Source organism: Lutjanus erythropterus, chromosome 8 (assembly GCF_056507025.1).
Source record: "Lutjanus erythropterus isolate fLutEry1 chromosome 8, fLutEry1.hap2, whole genome shotgun sequence".
NCBI lineage: Eukaryota > Metazoa > Chordata > Actinopteri > Lutjaniformes > Lutjanidae > Lutjanus > Lutjanus erythropterus.
Genome location: NC_139324.1, coordinates 6,746,056 through 6,762,670, shown reverse-complemented (window position 1 = coordinate 6,762,670; position 16,615 = coordinate 6,746,056). Strand labels below are relative to the sequence as shown.

Sequence of the window (16,615 nt, the reverse complement as noted above, 5' to 3'; positions counted from 1 at the left end):
GTTGAGACAACGTACCTCTCAAACTACAGCTGTTTAATGAAACACCGTTATTGCTACAGCTAAAAACCACATACGGTGAGTGAGAGGACAGGTTGATGAACACGATGGTGAAAATTTTATTTCTGTGGTGTGAAAACTGAGGCCACCACCACGATGGAAAAAACTGGGATCACCTGCTTTCTTCCAGAAATTTTGGCTCTCACTTAACATGGGAGTGAATGGGGCAGTTGATTGGACTTATTGTCATTTTGGACCTCGGCCAACCAAAACCATTTGTCTGTTTGCTTCGGCGCTCACACCTCTGTGACCAGCTCGATTTTTCCTATAATCTGATGTATAACTTGTGTATGTAGAGTGAACACTGTGGCCGTGGACGTGAGTTTAAGAGAAAATTCCTAGATGATTTTACAGCTCCTCTCCACTCTAGTGATGACATCACCTACTCTAGCTCTAATGACTGCACGCAATACACACCCATTATAAAGTCTGAAACACACTGAAAATCTCCCAAAACGAAAACTGTGATTTCATTAAAACCGTTTTTTTAAAACGCGATTTTTGAGTGTTTTTCAACGGTTTAGCGAATCGTTAACAAAAGTCATAGCACACTCGTCCTGAATTTTCCACACATTTTGATGTGCTTTTTCGTGTACGTGCTCCAATGGTGCGGGACAAGTTACACGCCGAAAATCCAGCAGAAGAAAAATAATAAGAAGAAAAAGTATGGAGGATTATATATAGTGTGACTCCTCATCCACACTGAATAAATACCTTTAGATCTGTACTATGTCCAAACATGTGGTGTGTGACCAAGTATGAACTTACATGTTAACTTTAGTTCCAAACATATTAATTAAATAAAAGTCTTTAAAAGACAACTGGCAATTTGACATGGGGTGAACATGGTTATTCAAAAACTAAAAATTTACAGTTTAAGAAAAATATAAGTTGTTTTGAAGTGATTTATGCATTCAGTCATTTTGACGATGCTGTGAAAATTAAATTAAGTCCAAATTTAAATTTACACTAGACACCACTCTTGCTTTTCTATTGTTTTGTGACACTGTCGTCTTTTCAACAATCAGCTGTTCTGCATGCTCACAATGCAGCTTGTTTAAGCCTGGCTTAAGTTAGCTTGGACTAGACCAGACGAAATTCGGTTAGTGGAACAACTTAAGCGTTAAACTCCGATTTCCTGATCAGCCTCCTGGCTTTAACTTGCATAAACAACAAAAGTGTAAAAGCACAAATCCTGAAAAAGTACATCAGAGCTGCAGATTTAAATAAAGACAGTTTTTGTTTATTGACTCATAAAACATCCTTCAAACAATAAAACCATTTCAAGGTAAGGTCTCTGTACAATGCTTACTAAGCAGTTTTATTTATATAGAAAACGTATGAGGGGCCGAGCTTAAAATCACAAGGCTCCTTCAAATTTAATGGCAGGTACTCTGGAAAAAAATTACAGCATTCCATCAACAAATATTTTCAAGCAATAAATATGCATTTATAAATAGTGTAAATTTACATCAAAATAAAAAACACAAATTAAAGTTCACTCTTTTGTCTATGTGCAACCCTTTTTCTCTGTGACTTGGCTGTTTGTCTACAAATGATTTCCTCTCCCTCGCCTCAAAGTAACCAAAGACTCGCCATAGTTCCAATGTTTTAATTGATTAAAAAAAAAAAAAAAAAAAAAAAAAAATGGGGGGGGAAAGAATGTGTCACTCAACTTTTCACATTACAAAACAGTTTTTATCTTCTTTTCCTGACCAAGGAGGTGTCTAACATACAAAAGACCAGCTATGCTAATTACTCATCTCATGGAGGGGAGGGAACAAAGCTCTTGTGTCAACTCACAAACAGAATACAAAAATGGAAAAAGAAAACTATCAAGTCAGTAGTCTTTGTATGACGATGTTGCCAGTTAAAACATAATATGTACAAAACTTTAATTCATCATTTTTATGTGGGATTTTGTGTTTATTTTCTAGTGGAGTCCAGCTGGGCCAGCAGTAGAACAGTCTGGTCATGATGACGGGAGGAGCGGCTGCCCCCCTCCAGTCCACTGGGGGGAGACACGCCACTCTGGGCAGGTTGCATAGACACACAGCTTTCACGCAGCTGCCTTATGGGATAGCTACAGAGCGCCGTTTGAGGACTGCCGGCTTACTTCCTGAATATCAGAAAAACAAAAGTTTTTTTCCGGAGAGTTTCCGATTGAGTCCATTGTGGTTCTAACTGTCCTCAGAACAACAGTGTTACCATCAAGAGGAGGAAGGCAGGGGACTCGCCTGGAGGGACATGAAGAAAGAACACACTCAGCTCTGCGCACAAATCTCAACAAACTTTGATATGTGACATTAAAGTGGGCATCATGAAGGCTACTGAAGCCATTTTCTGCCAAAAAATAGTTTAGTAATGGTATTATATCAAAGTAATCAGCAATTATTTTACAAAGTTCATATTATTTTGTGATACCAACTCATTATTTTGATATTAGAAGTATTTTTTGAGATACTATGTCATTATTTTGTTATTAAGACTAAGACCTTTTTTTTTTGCAATGTCATTACTTTGTGTTGTTAAATCATCACTTTGACATGCTAAGTCATTTTTTAAGATGTTAAGATTTTTTCTGCGATACCATGTCTTTAGTTTGTGTTACCAGGTCAATTTTTGAAATGCTAAGTCATTATTTTCAGATACTAGATCTATTTTTGATATTTTGTGTTGCTACATCACTATTTTGAGATGCTAAGTCATTATTTTGTGTTGTTAAATCATATCATTGCTGTATTCTTTGGTAATGATAATGAACTGTATCTTTTATATTAAACTGTAACTTTATTCACATAAAGTTGTACATCATGTAGTTTATGTTGTCCTTCCACTTTTGCTGCTACTATTGTAGCAGCCTGTATGCAGCATGCATGGTACTCTGTAAAACATCAAGTTTTGGACACTGGCAACAAAATATTAACCTACAATTCATTCATCAAACCAGAAAGGGTAACCAACAGTATATACAGAGCACTTCTGACCATTCCATTATTAGAGATTTGGTCATTATTAGGACCTTGTATCATTTGTATTTGGCTCACAGCAGCCTGATCAATTTCTCATGTGGCCCCCCATGAAAAATAATTGTCCATCCTTGAATTAAATCGTTATTGTCCCTATTTTGTGTTATGACATCATTTTGAGATACTAAGTAATTATTTTGTGCAGGTTTCTTATTATTTTAGAGATATTAAATCCTTTTTTTGAGATGCTAACTCATTATTTTGTGATATTATGTATTTTATTTGAGATACTGCAGAAGTTTCCCATCATACAAAGTCATTTTTTTATTTAGAGAAAGTTTGTCATTCTACTGTATTGTAGGATCTCGTTTCCATCACGTTGGCAGAAATGAGCCTCTGTACGATGACACCAGTACTGCTGGTGATTCTGTGTCTGATACTTACGAGTGTGAACTGGTCATAAACCTGCATGAGGTCCTCTATCTTGTACTGCTCTAGCACCACGAAGTTGTCCAGGTTAGTGCTCCCCCTACGGGCACAGTCCTGGCAGTGCACCACGTAAGTTTTCCTGCTGTTGCTCTCGCTGGTCACAAACAGCAGGTCAAACACCTCCACCTGAGCACAAGAGGCACACAGAGAGGGAGGACACAGAGTCAGAAAGAGTCAGAAACACAACACAGACTGAAAGAATGAAGGAGAGGTGCGCTCACCTCACAGATGCTGCAGTAATGTGCCGGCTCGTTCTGGGTCCTCCCGTGCCACACCAGCTCTTTCCCAGCAGCCAACAGCAGTTCCCGCTGCATCTGACACTGCTTCAGAGTCCGTAACAAACAATACCTGACGCACACACAAACACGCACACACAGTTGTGTCAGGATAACAATAAAAACACACCCAGCAGTCCTAACAGTCACATCACAATCTGAGTTCTCACTTGATCATCTCGAAGAGCTTGTGGTCCGACACTTTGATGTTCCTGGCCATGTTCCAGGAGAGGTGGATCATGGGAACGATGGATTTGACACTCTGCAGTTTGTTCCACTCGTATCGCTCCACTGCCAGCTTGTACTGATGGGCTGAGGACAAAAACAGACATGGACATTTTTATCTGGACATCAGTCAAACCTTATGCTTTTTCTTTATTTTTTCTTGGCTTTTATGTGTTTAATTATATAGGACAGCTGAAGATATGACAGGAAAGGGGGAGAAAGAGTGGTGGAATGACACGCAGTAAATGGTCGTAGGCGGGAGTCAAACCCACGGCTGCTGCAGAGGAGTCACAGCCTCTGGACATGGGACAAATGCTCCACATCACAGTGATCAGCTATCTCAGAGCACCAATAAACCTAACTAACATTAACATTTCTGATCAAAATCATCATCAGCAGTGACAAGTAAGGTGGGAAGAAAAGAAAGAGAAGATAAAAGAAAGGAGAGACGACCTGTGGACACTTTTCTCTTATATTCAAGCCCAAACAAATACTGAGCAGGTCATTCCTGATAAGGACGGACCACATTGTGGATTAAAAACCTTGTTAAAGATGTGTGGAAAAAACACAAGACACCCCAAAACATCAGGGGGTTAAATTCACAAACACTCTGAGAAGATTATCAGAGAGCTCCTAACTTAGCCTAAAGACTTCTAGCAAGGAGTCCTACTAGCTTAGGAGTGATTTAGGAAAACTCTCAGAGAAACTCTGAGGAGGACGAGACAGAAACTTTCATCTTAGAGAGGAGGTGTGGTTGATCCTTTGCTAGGTGGGACTCATGCTTTTAAAGAATGTGGACAGTAGAACTGATAGAATGATGTCATTTTGAATACTATGTTATGTAAAGAATATCTCATGAACAAACTAATATAAAGTAATATTACAAACGTCATACTTCAGAAGTAGCCTGCTAAATGTTAAAAAAAAAAACAAGCCTGTTCACATGCTGATAGTTTATCTACTATATATTTATTTAGTTATTTATCATGCTGTTTTAATACTTAATATATTTAAAATGAATGGGGGAGGACCGCTGTGTTCATGACTGTCCTTCTGTGAGACTACAAGGTGTGGACACCCAGTGGAAATGAGATGACTTGCATCACAATATGAGGGTGTGAAAGTGCAGTAAAGTGTTGTGTGATCACTCTGCTGGTGAAGCTTGACTTGTTGCTGGATGTCAGCACTCAGTAACTTTCAGGTATGTACTGACATAACGCAGTACAGAGTCGTGTCAAAACTAACAATGTACACAGAGCTAAAAAGAAAAAAACATGTTCAAATTCTCTGATCAGCTTCTTAAATGTGAATATTTTCTGGTTTCTTTACTTTTCTCTGACAGTAAACTGAATATCTTTGAGTTGTGGACAAAAGACATTTGAGGACGTCATCTTGGACTTTCACCATTGGATTTTCACCATTTTGTGACATTTGAAAACAAACTATTGACAATCCATTAATTGAGAAAATAATCAACTGATGAATCAACTATGAAAATAATCGTTAGTTGAAGATCTAAATTTCTTACGAGTCAAACAGACACCATCTCATTTAACCAACATTTAACATAACTCTGTATTACTTTAAACTTTATGTAGAGTGAATAAACGTGATGTTTCTCAGTTTGCATGCAGTTTAATTACTGCTGATTGTTTAAAACGGAGTTCAACTGAGTGAAACATGATGTTGGATTTAGAAGACGACCTCAGTGATGTATTCAAAATCTATTTTTTTAGGTAATAAACATGATCGGTGTCTGATAACCAGTGACGCATCAGTAATGACCTTTTTCTATGATACTAAAGAACGTGTCAGTAACACATTCTCCGTCTAGATGACTAAACACACTTCAAGCTGTGTTTACATCTCATTGGAGTTTTTACAGCCAGGAGAAATATCCTCCAACAAACTCCATGACAGGATCATCTGTCCAAGAGGATTATGACTAAAACTATAACCAAAAAAAACTAAGCAATGCTTACACACTGAAAAAAAAAAAAAAAAAAAAGTTAAAAAACTCAAAATTTCAAGGCAACAGATTGCAATAGATTTGAGTTTTTGCGCAACTCAAATTCTTAAGTTCTGAAAAAGTTTGATCTTTTGTTGAGATAATTTACTTTTCTTCTTTAGATACACTTGAAGCGTTTTGAATTTCAGAAACTCAAAACACTGGACTGAAAAGAATATTGAGTAAATGAAAGTAAATGTTGAAATTTGTATATTTTCAATTAGAACTATTTAATTTTTCAGCCACTATAAAAAAGATGAATCAGGTTTGCAGCACACAGTGACCTTTTTTTTTTTTTTTCTAAAAATCAAGAGTTCAAGTTTATCTAAAGAAAAAAAGTTAATTATCTCAACTGAAGATTACAGGTCAGCAAAAGTTTTTCAAGTTTATTTCAAAACTTTAAGGTTTGAGTTGGGCTCAAAACTCAAAAATCTATTGCAGTGTGTTAACTTGAAAGTCGCAGAACTATTTTTATTTACAGTGATGATGCTGTTGGATTTGAAATTCAGACAGACTGACTGACGTGGTGCACTGCTTTTGGAAATATGACTCATCATATACAGTCTCTTGGAGTGTATGGTCTAGTGATAAAAAAAATCGCAATAAATGGTAACAGTGACTCATCATACTTGTAGAATTGTAATCCATATCGGATATTATAAAGTATCATGATAGTACTGAATCAGGAGATAAAAGTTTTGTCCCGGCCTGAGTGATGTCCCTCCTCTTCCTCACCTGTGAGGGGACCAACATTCCACGCGATGTTGTTGCACCAGCCGATGGCCTGAACCCAGTGAATAGTGCCTGTGTTGAGCCACACCAGGTCCCCGGGACGCTGGATGAAGCGGTAAACAGGCACATTGGTCTCATACAGGTCCTCCAAGTTGGGCCACCAAGAACCCATCAGGAAGTTGATGTTGTTCCTGTGAGAGGAGGTAAATAAAACAGAAACGTGCAGAGACGTCAGTATCAAACTCTGGGGATCGGCTGAGGAAACTTTAAAGTTATTGTTTGCGGTGACGTACTTTTCACAAAAGTCGTTGATGACGCCCCAGTACGTCTCAGGTACAGCGAACCACTCACAGTCCCCAGGGCCGATGTTGATGTTGACGGAACAGAAGTTGTTGTTCTCTTGGTGACCTACAAGACAAAAGGATAGAATTACCATCATCATCAGGAATAAAACAGACGAGTATCAGGGTCAAGCATCAGGAGAAACAAAGAGAGGAGGAAGAATTTTATCAAGTCAGAAAAAGAATTATTTCTCAGTTGATACGACTTAGTATTGATTATGCTGACACTGTCTATGAGAACACCTCTGACACTTTTCCTCAGCCCTGGGGCTGTGTGCTCCGCCCACTCCTGTTCATGCTGTGCATCCCAGACATGGAGAAAACTCTGACATCACCGTCATCGGCCAGAATCCAGACAACGATGAGACCACAAATCAGGAGACAATCGACAGTTTTGCAGAGAGATACACAAAAAACAACCAAAGACAGCAGAACCAAGAAGCTGGTTGTTGATTTTTTTGGAGACAGGATGTGAAAATGCACAGCTCTGTCTACATCAGTGGAGCTGAAGTAGAGCAGGTGAACAGTTTCAAGTTCCTGGGAGTCAACATCACAGAAAACCTGTCGTGGATGTCACACACCTCCACCCTGGTAAAGAAGACTCAGAAACACACGGCTGGATTTCTTCAGGAAACTTAAGAAGGTAAAATTCTCTTGCAGAGTTCTTGACAATCTCTGCAGAGGATCAATAGAATCCATCCTGACGGGAAACGTCACAAACTGGCATCATGGGACAGGACAGGACAGGACAGGACAGGAGGACTCTCCGACAGGTCATTAAAACAGCCCCGAGCATCATTGGTGTCCCTCTACCATCAGAGCATCACTGATACACTGATACATTCATCCTCAGCACTCCACCAGAGAAATACAACTTTTATCTCTTCAACCAATCTACTGTATATATGTAAATGTTATTTTATGAATGACAAAGAGGGAACTACATCAAAATCTCAGTATGCAGCCTAAATCTAGAAGACAACTGACTCACATTCTTATTCATTAATTGCAAACTGATTCGTTCAATTCACCAAAAATATAAACACGTTCAATGAACGCCGCTCTTTGAACACTGCAAAGCTCCATCTGACTGGAATAATCTTCCTCCTTTCTTCAGCTCTACCATCTCTTCCTGCTGCTTCAGGACCTTTTTATTTTCCTCATCAGGAAAACAAACGGCTTATGCTTATAATTTGTATTTAAAATTGTTTCTTTGTGCTGCCGTTATTGATTTATTATCCAGGTCATGGTGTCCAGGTTTTCTGTTGCAGCAGTGGGCTGGGGGTGTGAGTGGGAGAGGGGGAGCTGTGTGTATATACTGTACATCTGTTATGTAACGCTGTTGTTTTATTTTGTATTTGTGTCTATAGGACCCCCATGACAATGAGGTGCTACATCCCACAGGTCCTATCTGTTAATGTAAAACATTATTTTGTATTTTGAGCATTAATATAAAATGTTATTTTAACTTAATTCTGACTATTTATTTTTGACTTTATTCTCAAAATCTCAAATTAAAAAACAAAACAAACATTCATACTCTGATTTATTTTTTCTTATACCTGTCACAACTTCAGATTTTTAACTACAATTATCAGACCAACAGAATTCATAATAACAATATTATCCTGTGACATTAATGCTCAGACATTAATCTTATTTTTGTTTTATTTGATTAAATTTCTTCAATTTTACTTTATCTTATTCAACATTATGTATATTTTTTAGAATTGTCTGTATTTTTTTGTTTTTATCCTTTTTATCTATTTGATTTGTTTTTATTATTTTTGTTTTGTCTGTTTTCCGTAATGATTTTATCTAGTTCTCAGTCTTGGATTGATTTGTCAGTCATCTGTTACATTTCAGTCAATCTGCATTAACCTGTATGAAAGGTGTCACGCAAATAAAGTGTGATTGTTTGAGTTTGACCAATCAAATTCATCTTTAACTTTGTTTATTGTGCATTTTGTCTCTTTTCTGACAAATGAATGACACTAAAAATATCAGTGTGGGGAGACAGAGAGAGTCTGTAACCAAAACTGTGCTCAAGAAGCACTGAATTATTAACATGCTATCAATAAAAAACACCACGGCTGTCGAGACAAATATATTGTGGCACCCACACCTGCACTAACACTGATAGTTTGACTTTATTCTTGACTTTTGGACTTAAAGGACCAGTGTGTAGGATTTAGCAGCATCTAGTTGTGAGCTTGCAGACTGTAAACACCTGAAACACTCAATGGAAACATACCTATGGAGATTATATTCCTCCTCTCCCCTTTCTCCCCTTATGTCTGTCCATAATACTCATCTGTAGCAGAATGACAAAACAGACAACAGCAGTATTTATTTTGTCCGCGTGTACCTGGTGTCCTGCTCCCTGGGACCTTCATGTAGAGCTGGACAGTGTTCATGCCCAGGATGGTGTGTCCGACGTGGCTGAGCAGGTTACCGGCCGACACCACCCTGGCAAAAGCTGGAAGTTTAGACAACTCCTGAAGCTGCTGTTTCCACCTGTAGAGGACAAACATTACAGATTAGCATCTAACAGTTATAAGCACATTATTCCCTGCTGGCTGTGTGCAGCGACCAACCAGTCAGGTTACAGTTTACATCCACATCTGACCCTTAAATGTATGTGGTAAAGACTTTGAAGGAATTTAATCAAAGTATTTTTGCTGAAATGTAAGTTAGAACCATATTGACCTGTGTGTTTCCAGTGAATAATTCCCAGTAAGAAACATGCTGTTTATTTGTTTGTTTTTGGTGAAACATTACTTGCTAAAGTTTTTCATTAGTTTCATTCAGCTTATCCTTGTTTTTTTGTAAGCTTGCCTTTAGTTAACCATTTAATGATTTTGTTGGAAGTACATTTTGTTTTTGGTGAATAAATCTTTGGTTGCTGCATTTATTTCCAGCTTCCTGTTCCTTTTTCCTCAGTTTATTGTACATTGTTTCTCCCCTCATCCCCTTAACTTTGGGGTCATAAGAGGTGCCAATTAAGTGAAACATGGTCACAGTTTGCCCTTCTGTTCCTGAGTTATAGTGTTGAATCATGGCCAGAAAATAATTAGAACAATGAAGTTGACCTTCTGGATACATCAACACTTCATCAGTTTATTGTAGCAGACATTTGTGTGAAATATGTCATAACATTAGTGTAGAAATTCTTGAGTTGTGGCCAAAAATGTGTTGCGATGTCACAGTGACCTGAGGCACATTCACTGCAATTTCTAGACTATCAATTAATTATTGATAAATACATTTTAGGGCTGCACATTTAATTGCAATATGGTCAAAACTGCAACATTGCCAAGTGCAATATCCAAATCACAGAACCAAAGATAGAGATATCACTTTCAAAAGAATGGGATGGACATACAACATAAAAACAACATAATGTGAGTAAAGGATATCTGATGATTTATGCAACCAGATATTTTGAGGGAAATGTGGTCTGATGTTTTCAACAGTTCACTCACTTCTTTTCATCAGACAGGTCGATGTTGGTGCCAAACTTGATGTGTTTGAAAGGACCTTTCCTGCGTCGCATCATGCTGACAAAGCACGAGAGGAGAATCCAGTTAGCAACACAAAAACAAAAATGCAGACGCTGAAATTCAAAATCTGAAGAGACTGAAAGGAAAAGGGAAAACTCACCTGTCTGAGGAACCTGCTTCTGCTTCCATCTCCTTCTTCTTCTCATTTTCCTCCTGTCACAACAAAAGCATCGAAAATATTGTAAACTTTTAGAGAAACACTTTGGAATAAGCGAAGCATCAGTTATTCAGTTTGTAAAACTACATTTAAGGCATAATTCTTACATCAAAGATTTTATTTTAAAAACTGACAAGATGATTAATCAATTATCAAAATAGTAGGGGACTAACTTGAAAATCAATTAATTGCTGCAGCTCTATATTACTATACTATTACTGTGTGTGTGTGTGTGTGTGTGTGTGTGTGTGTGTGTGTGTGTGTGTGTGTGTGTGTGTGTGTGTGTGTGTGTGTGTGTGCGTGTGTGTGTCCATGTCTCACTGACCCGCAGAGACTCCTGGAAGGAGGAGGCCTGGTACTGAGCGTATTTGATGATGGTTGTGTGGGAGCGGCTGCTCTCACAGCGCCACATCATCTTGCTGCCGCTGGGGTCCCAGTTCTCATCGGTGGGCTGAGCCAGCTGGGTCCGCACCTCCACCAGATGGTCCGGGTTGGCCTCCACCAGGGTCTTAGTGGAGAACAGGCCCAGATCTGTTCTCCAGGAAGAAGAGCAGTTAGAGACAAGTGCCAATTAAAAAGATAATTAAATTCAAGATTTCATGATTTCATTTATAATCACTAACATTCATATTCATAAATAAAGTCATTTTCAAATATTCTGTTACGTTCATCTACTGACTGAAGGAGAACCAGGTGAGTCACAGAGGTGGACAGGTGATAAAAGACTTGACTTTGTGTTCATGACTTCAGACTTGACACAGATGTCTTGAAAGGACTTGACTTGACTTGATTAAATATTTACATTTTCTAAGGAGACCAGAGAGCAACTATCAATTCTTTTCATTATTAATTAATCTGTTATTATCGACTAATCTGTCAAAACTTTACCAACTGAACAAACAGTTCAGACGTGATGATAAATGCTTTGAGAGTCTGAGAAATCTGTGGTTCAGGTACTTTGAAAATGCCTGAAAAATGTTTAAAATGAACCCTGTACATAATCAACATTACAATGAGACAAAATGCACACAGGCAGAGGTGGGAGTATGTCACACATGTGCAAGTCAGACTGAAGCAAGTCCCAAGTCAGTGTGGTGAGAATCAAGCAAGTCAAGTCAAGTCATTGCTCAGGTCATGCAAGTCACAAGTCATGAAATTCTGATGATCTCCTCTCAGTTTCCACAATTAAATCAGTTAAAAGAAGAAAAGTGTTCATGAAAAGTGAACTTTAGTCTTCAACTTATTAGGCCTAATAAATGATCCTGATATTTTGTGGCAATGAAGCCTCCAAAATGAACAAATATGAAAGCGGGGCTCTGACATGATGATATAGTGATAAAGTGAAAAGTGAACACACAAAAAACAGCATCACAATGTTTAATCCTTCTGCCCTCACTGTCCTCGGCATATTAACACATCTGTCTCAGCTGGGTCTATAAAACTTCTTACTACAGTCATCAACAGCATCAGAGCTACAAAGATGAATCAGTATTTATCTGTTTATAATCAATCGCTTATTATTAAATTAATCACCAACTATTTTAATAATCAATCAATTAATTGATTTGAGTAAATTTTTGAGAGAAAATGTTCAAATTCTCTATGAAAACTATGAAAATAATTTTTAGTTGCAGCACCTACTAATTTCCAGAGTAAGGGATCATCAGAGGATTTATCCTGCTATGAATACATCACAATAGGGCTGAACAATTAATTATAATTGTATTGAAATCACAATATGGCTTACTGCAATTTTCAAATCGAAGGAGTCAGATTATTTGTTAAAGACGAAATGTGTGTCAAAATATCTTTTTAAATTAAATATTGTCATGCTGCAGAGATGTCCTGTTCTACACGTCATATTCTGCAGACCTCAGAGAGCATCTCTGTTTGATACAGATCTCTGCATAAATCACACCATCATACATCATATGATTTGTACTCATGGTCCTCAAGTAGGACCATGAGTACATTGATGTATTTGTGCAGCAGGGAAATTCAAGTGGCTCTCCACAGGTGTGCTTTGTACAAAGATAAAATGTTCCTCAGTCGATGCCGCCTGAGTGAATTTCTTCCTTCATTATTTGTCGAGATTCTGCTCTTACTATTGACCATACATTTAATGTTTTCCAATGGGAACGAGAATAATGTAAAATCATCATTCCCTCTAATGTTGCTAATTATACTGCAATTGCAATATCAGTCAAACTAATCACAATAAGATCTTTTTTCCTGTTTCATTTCAAATATTAACAGATTTTTGTTTACATAAGTAATTTAGTCGATTAAACACCAAATTATGTTGAAAATTATACATTTTCCAAGTATAATAAAATTTAAGCATATTAAAAAAAAAACATTCAGGTTAAGATTAAGTATTTTTTACTTAACTTTTTCACTTCACTTTCAAGACTGTGTATGAACTGTGTATAAAATAAATAAAAATAAAAATCAGGAGAATAAGCAGGGGACAATTTGCCAGATCAGAGTTTTACATAACAGACGAGCAGTCATTGTAATAGAGGAGCAGATGTTTGTAAATTCTTGGCAAGTCAGACTAATTCTCTCTACAGCAAACACGTGCAGTAACATTTTCCACTTGCAGGTGGTGCTGTTGTCATATATGTCAAACTCATCCACACTCTCCCTCCTGTGATTACAGCGACACACCCACAGAGCCACGTGAGGCTGGAAAAGACAGCAACATCCAGCTGCTCGTGCTCACAGCTGCAGCAGAGACCACGTTAGAGCTAAAATCAAACACGTTTAGATGGTACAAAGTCAAAGACCGAGCGTGTGGTGCAGTGCAGCAGCCTCGTACCTAGTTTGAGCGCTCCAGCCAGTCCTCTGATGACGGTGACCGGGTTGGCAGGGTTGGTGCAGAACTGATGGAGGGGAGGGTAGAAGGCGTCCCTCTTGTTTTCGAGCTGTGTGTCAGAGAGGGGACAGAGAGGGAGGTCAGGGGACGTGGACTGCCTCCAGACTGATCGGGAGAATCAACACATTAAAAAGCTAAACGGACAGTGTTTGTGTTTAGCGCTGTAGCCAAGATACTGTCGCTCTAACACCACACACAACAACATCATGAATATTTCTCCTTCTACGGTGTGTTTGCACGCACATAAATACTGGGCGTCGGGGGGTTGAGTTTGTCCTTTGGCAGTGGAGGAGAGGGCGGGCGAGGGGGTCGTGGCGGGGGACACTTGTCCAGGAGGATGCTGCTCGTCGACAGACCGTTCTTCCCCAGGTTCCTGCAGCCGGAGCAGGAGACAGAGATCAGGTCAGCTCAGGTAAAAACAAGCTGGTAATTCTACATATGCAACACAAGGTAGTGAGGAGAGCAAAACACAAGTGAGCCTCTGACCCACGTAACCTCACACCTTCATCTTTTATCATTTCACTGCAGTGTCTACTGCATATTACAGGATGCACATAATTTGTTAAAGGTGAAATGTGTGTCAAAATATCATTAAATTAAATATTGTGGTGTTGCAGGAGTGTCCTGGGCAACATATTGTTCTCTAGACTTCAGAAAACATCTTTGATTAGAACAGATCCCTGAAAAAAATAACACACCAAACCCGTTATAATGTGTTTTTCAATGAAAATGAGAATAATGTAAAAACGATCCTTTCCACTAATATTGCAAATACATATCGCAATTGCAATATCAGTAAAAATAATTGCAAATAGATATTTCTTCAGAATTCTTCAGCCCAAGTGCTGCATCCAGTCCACTTACAAACCTGTGTTTTCTAACAACTGCTCTTAGAGTATCAGAATCAGACTTACTTTATTAATGATAACTGGTTTACACTGAGAGCTGCAATGATTATTAAATTAACCCGAAACTATTTTAAAAATTGATTCATCGGTTTGAGACATTTTTTAAAAACAAAAAAGTGAAAATTCTCTGATTTCGCTTCTTAAATGTGAATATTTTCTGGTTTTTGGACAAAACAAGACCATTGAAGATAAAATGCCTCCATACTGCTCATGGTGGAATTCAAGTCTCCTAAAGCCCCGACATGCCGTTCATTTGCGCGCGCACACCATCACAGCACACACACACTGTTCAGAAAGTGTGAACGTGAGCGTGGCTCCAAGCTAATGATCTACAGTGAAGATTCAGGTTAAAAGTAATACATCTTTTTCTGTTTTTTTTTTGTTTTTTTTGTTTGAAAATTGGCATGAGATAATGACTGAATTTTCATTTATGGGTGAACTATCCCTTTACTATGTCCCTTCATTATGCCTGATTCCCTTGATGATATGTAACTTGGGGGGTTGTATGTGTGGAGAAAATGTTTTGCATTCAGAGTAAAAGAGAATAGACATTTCCATCTTACCCTTTTGATTTGGCTTTCTTTCCCAGATTTCATTCCCTTTCAAGTAATTACATAATTTAAATACAAAGAATCATTCAATTTAAATTGATAACGCGTTTTAAATGAGGAAAAGGATTTTATTTAAATGTATCTGTTAGTGACCATAACTTTAAAGGTAATTTCTTCAGGTTTTTGTTGACACATATGGTGGCTGTCAGCAACCTTGATATGTCAGACTTTGGAATTACAACTAGAATGCTGACGTAAATGTCTTTTCTGACTCAACTGCTGATAAATACGGTCTGTGATGTGGATGTAACAGAGGGGAGGCCCTGCATGAGGACTGGCTTTTGACCACAGGAGTCAGATTAGATCTGGGGGCAAAAAAACTTGATAAGAACATCTTCAAACAAGAACAAAATCAGACACATTGACAAAAACACATTTAGAGCAGCAGAACATCTCTTGCTAGACTCAAAATCCAAGTAGCTGAATCCAAACACACCCAAAGATGGACTCAAATCAGAGCCCGACATCAGCTCAGGGCTCATTATAGTACAGTCAAAGCATGTGGATCAAGTGGCAGTAATCCAAACAAGATGATGATGAATACATTCAGCCCACAGCTCAGGGTCAAAAAGTCATAACATTTTCCAAATGCCCCAAAGAATTAACACATTACTCACAGCTACACATGATGCTTAAGTGCCACAAACATTCAGGGTCACACACTCTCATCCTTTTCAACTGTCAATGGGTTGGTGTGAGTGGCGTTATGCACACACCTCCCTGAATAACACAGCTTCTGCTGCAATCTCAACCACAGGAACAAGTGGTTAGAATTAGCAATAGCAATTCAGCAGCCAGCCACCTGCATTAGCAGCCTGTGCAAAATTTTCTGGATGCTGCAGCTGCAGTCCAGAGAAGAAGAGTGATATACGATAGAGGGCAGATGTGCAAAACGGAGATTTGGAGCAGAAGGCAAAGAACTCCTCCCTTGAAATGGATCATCATCTGCTGTTTGGAATTTTGGATTTAGGGCAAGTGATGTTAAAAAAAAACTTGGCTTGAAAAAGTAAAAATGCTGATATTAAAGTTTAAGCAGAATGTATTTTAGCATCTAAACAAAGGAGAATCTAAAAAAAATAAACCTGGGTTTAAGTGTGAGCTATATTTAGAACAAGTTCACTGCTTTACTTTGTTGTTCGACAGTGTTTTCCAACAGGGAACTGAAGCCACCGTCTCTGTCCTCTTAACAACAACCAGACTCCAAGAACAGAAACAGTCTTTTTACCTCACAGGACACAGGAGTTGTAGGAGGTTGTGTTTAGTTAGTTTGTGTTATTGTTTTATACGGGTTTGAACTAATATTACTTGCTGCAGCTCGAGGCGAAAATAAACGACTAAAAGAAGTCAAAAACAACCCAATAAATGTTACACATCTCTGTATTCAGTCTCTCTCAGACCCACA

General features: G+C 38.3%; 1 protein-coding gene across 3 annotated transcripts in view; it reads right to left on the bottom strand.

The window, feature by feature from the left end:
• Nucleotides 1-1,718: 1,718 nt before the first annotated feature.
• The window catches only part of kdm6a (lysine (K)-specific demethylase 6A), a 71,412-nt gene continuing 56,515 nt past the window's right edge, over nt 1,719-16,615 (bottom strand). For all 3 annotated transcript variants that reach the window (XM_084724352.1, XM_084724353.1, XM_084724354.1), the window contains 12 exons: nt 13,938-14,067; nt 13,638-13,743; nt 11,142-11,347; nt 10,760-10,812; nt 10,582-10,656; nt 9,465-9,613; nt 7,049-7,163; nt 6,759-6,946; nt 3,961-4,102; nt 3,737-3,863; nt 3,471-3,641; nt 1,719-2,294 (listed from right to left, as the gene is read on the bottom strand). In XM_084724352.1, the coding sequence (XP_084580478.1) occupies nt 2,268-2,294; nt 3,471-3,641; nt 3,737-3,863; nt 3,961-4,102; nt 6,759-6,946; nt 7,049-7,163; nt 9,465-9,613; nt 10,582-10,656; nt 10,760-10,812; nt 11,142-11,347; nt 13,638-13,743; nt 13,938-14,067 (1,489 nt within the window). In that variant the 3' untranslated portion in view covers nt 1,719-2,267. The remainder of the gene's footprint in view (nt 2,295-3,470; nt 3,642-3,736; nt 3,864-3,960; nt 4,103-6,758; nt 6,947-7,048; nt 7,164-9,464; nt 9,614-10,581; nt 10,657-10,759; nt 10,813-11,141; nt 11,348-13,637; nt 13,744-13,937; nt 14,068-16,615) is intronic.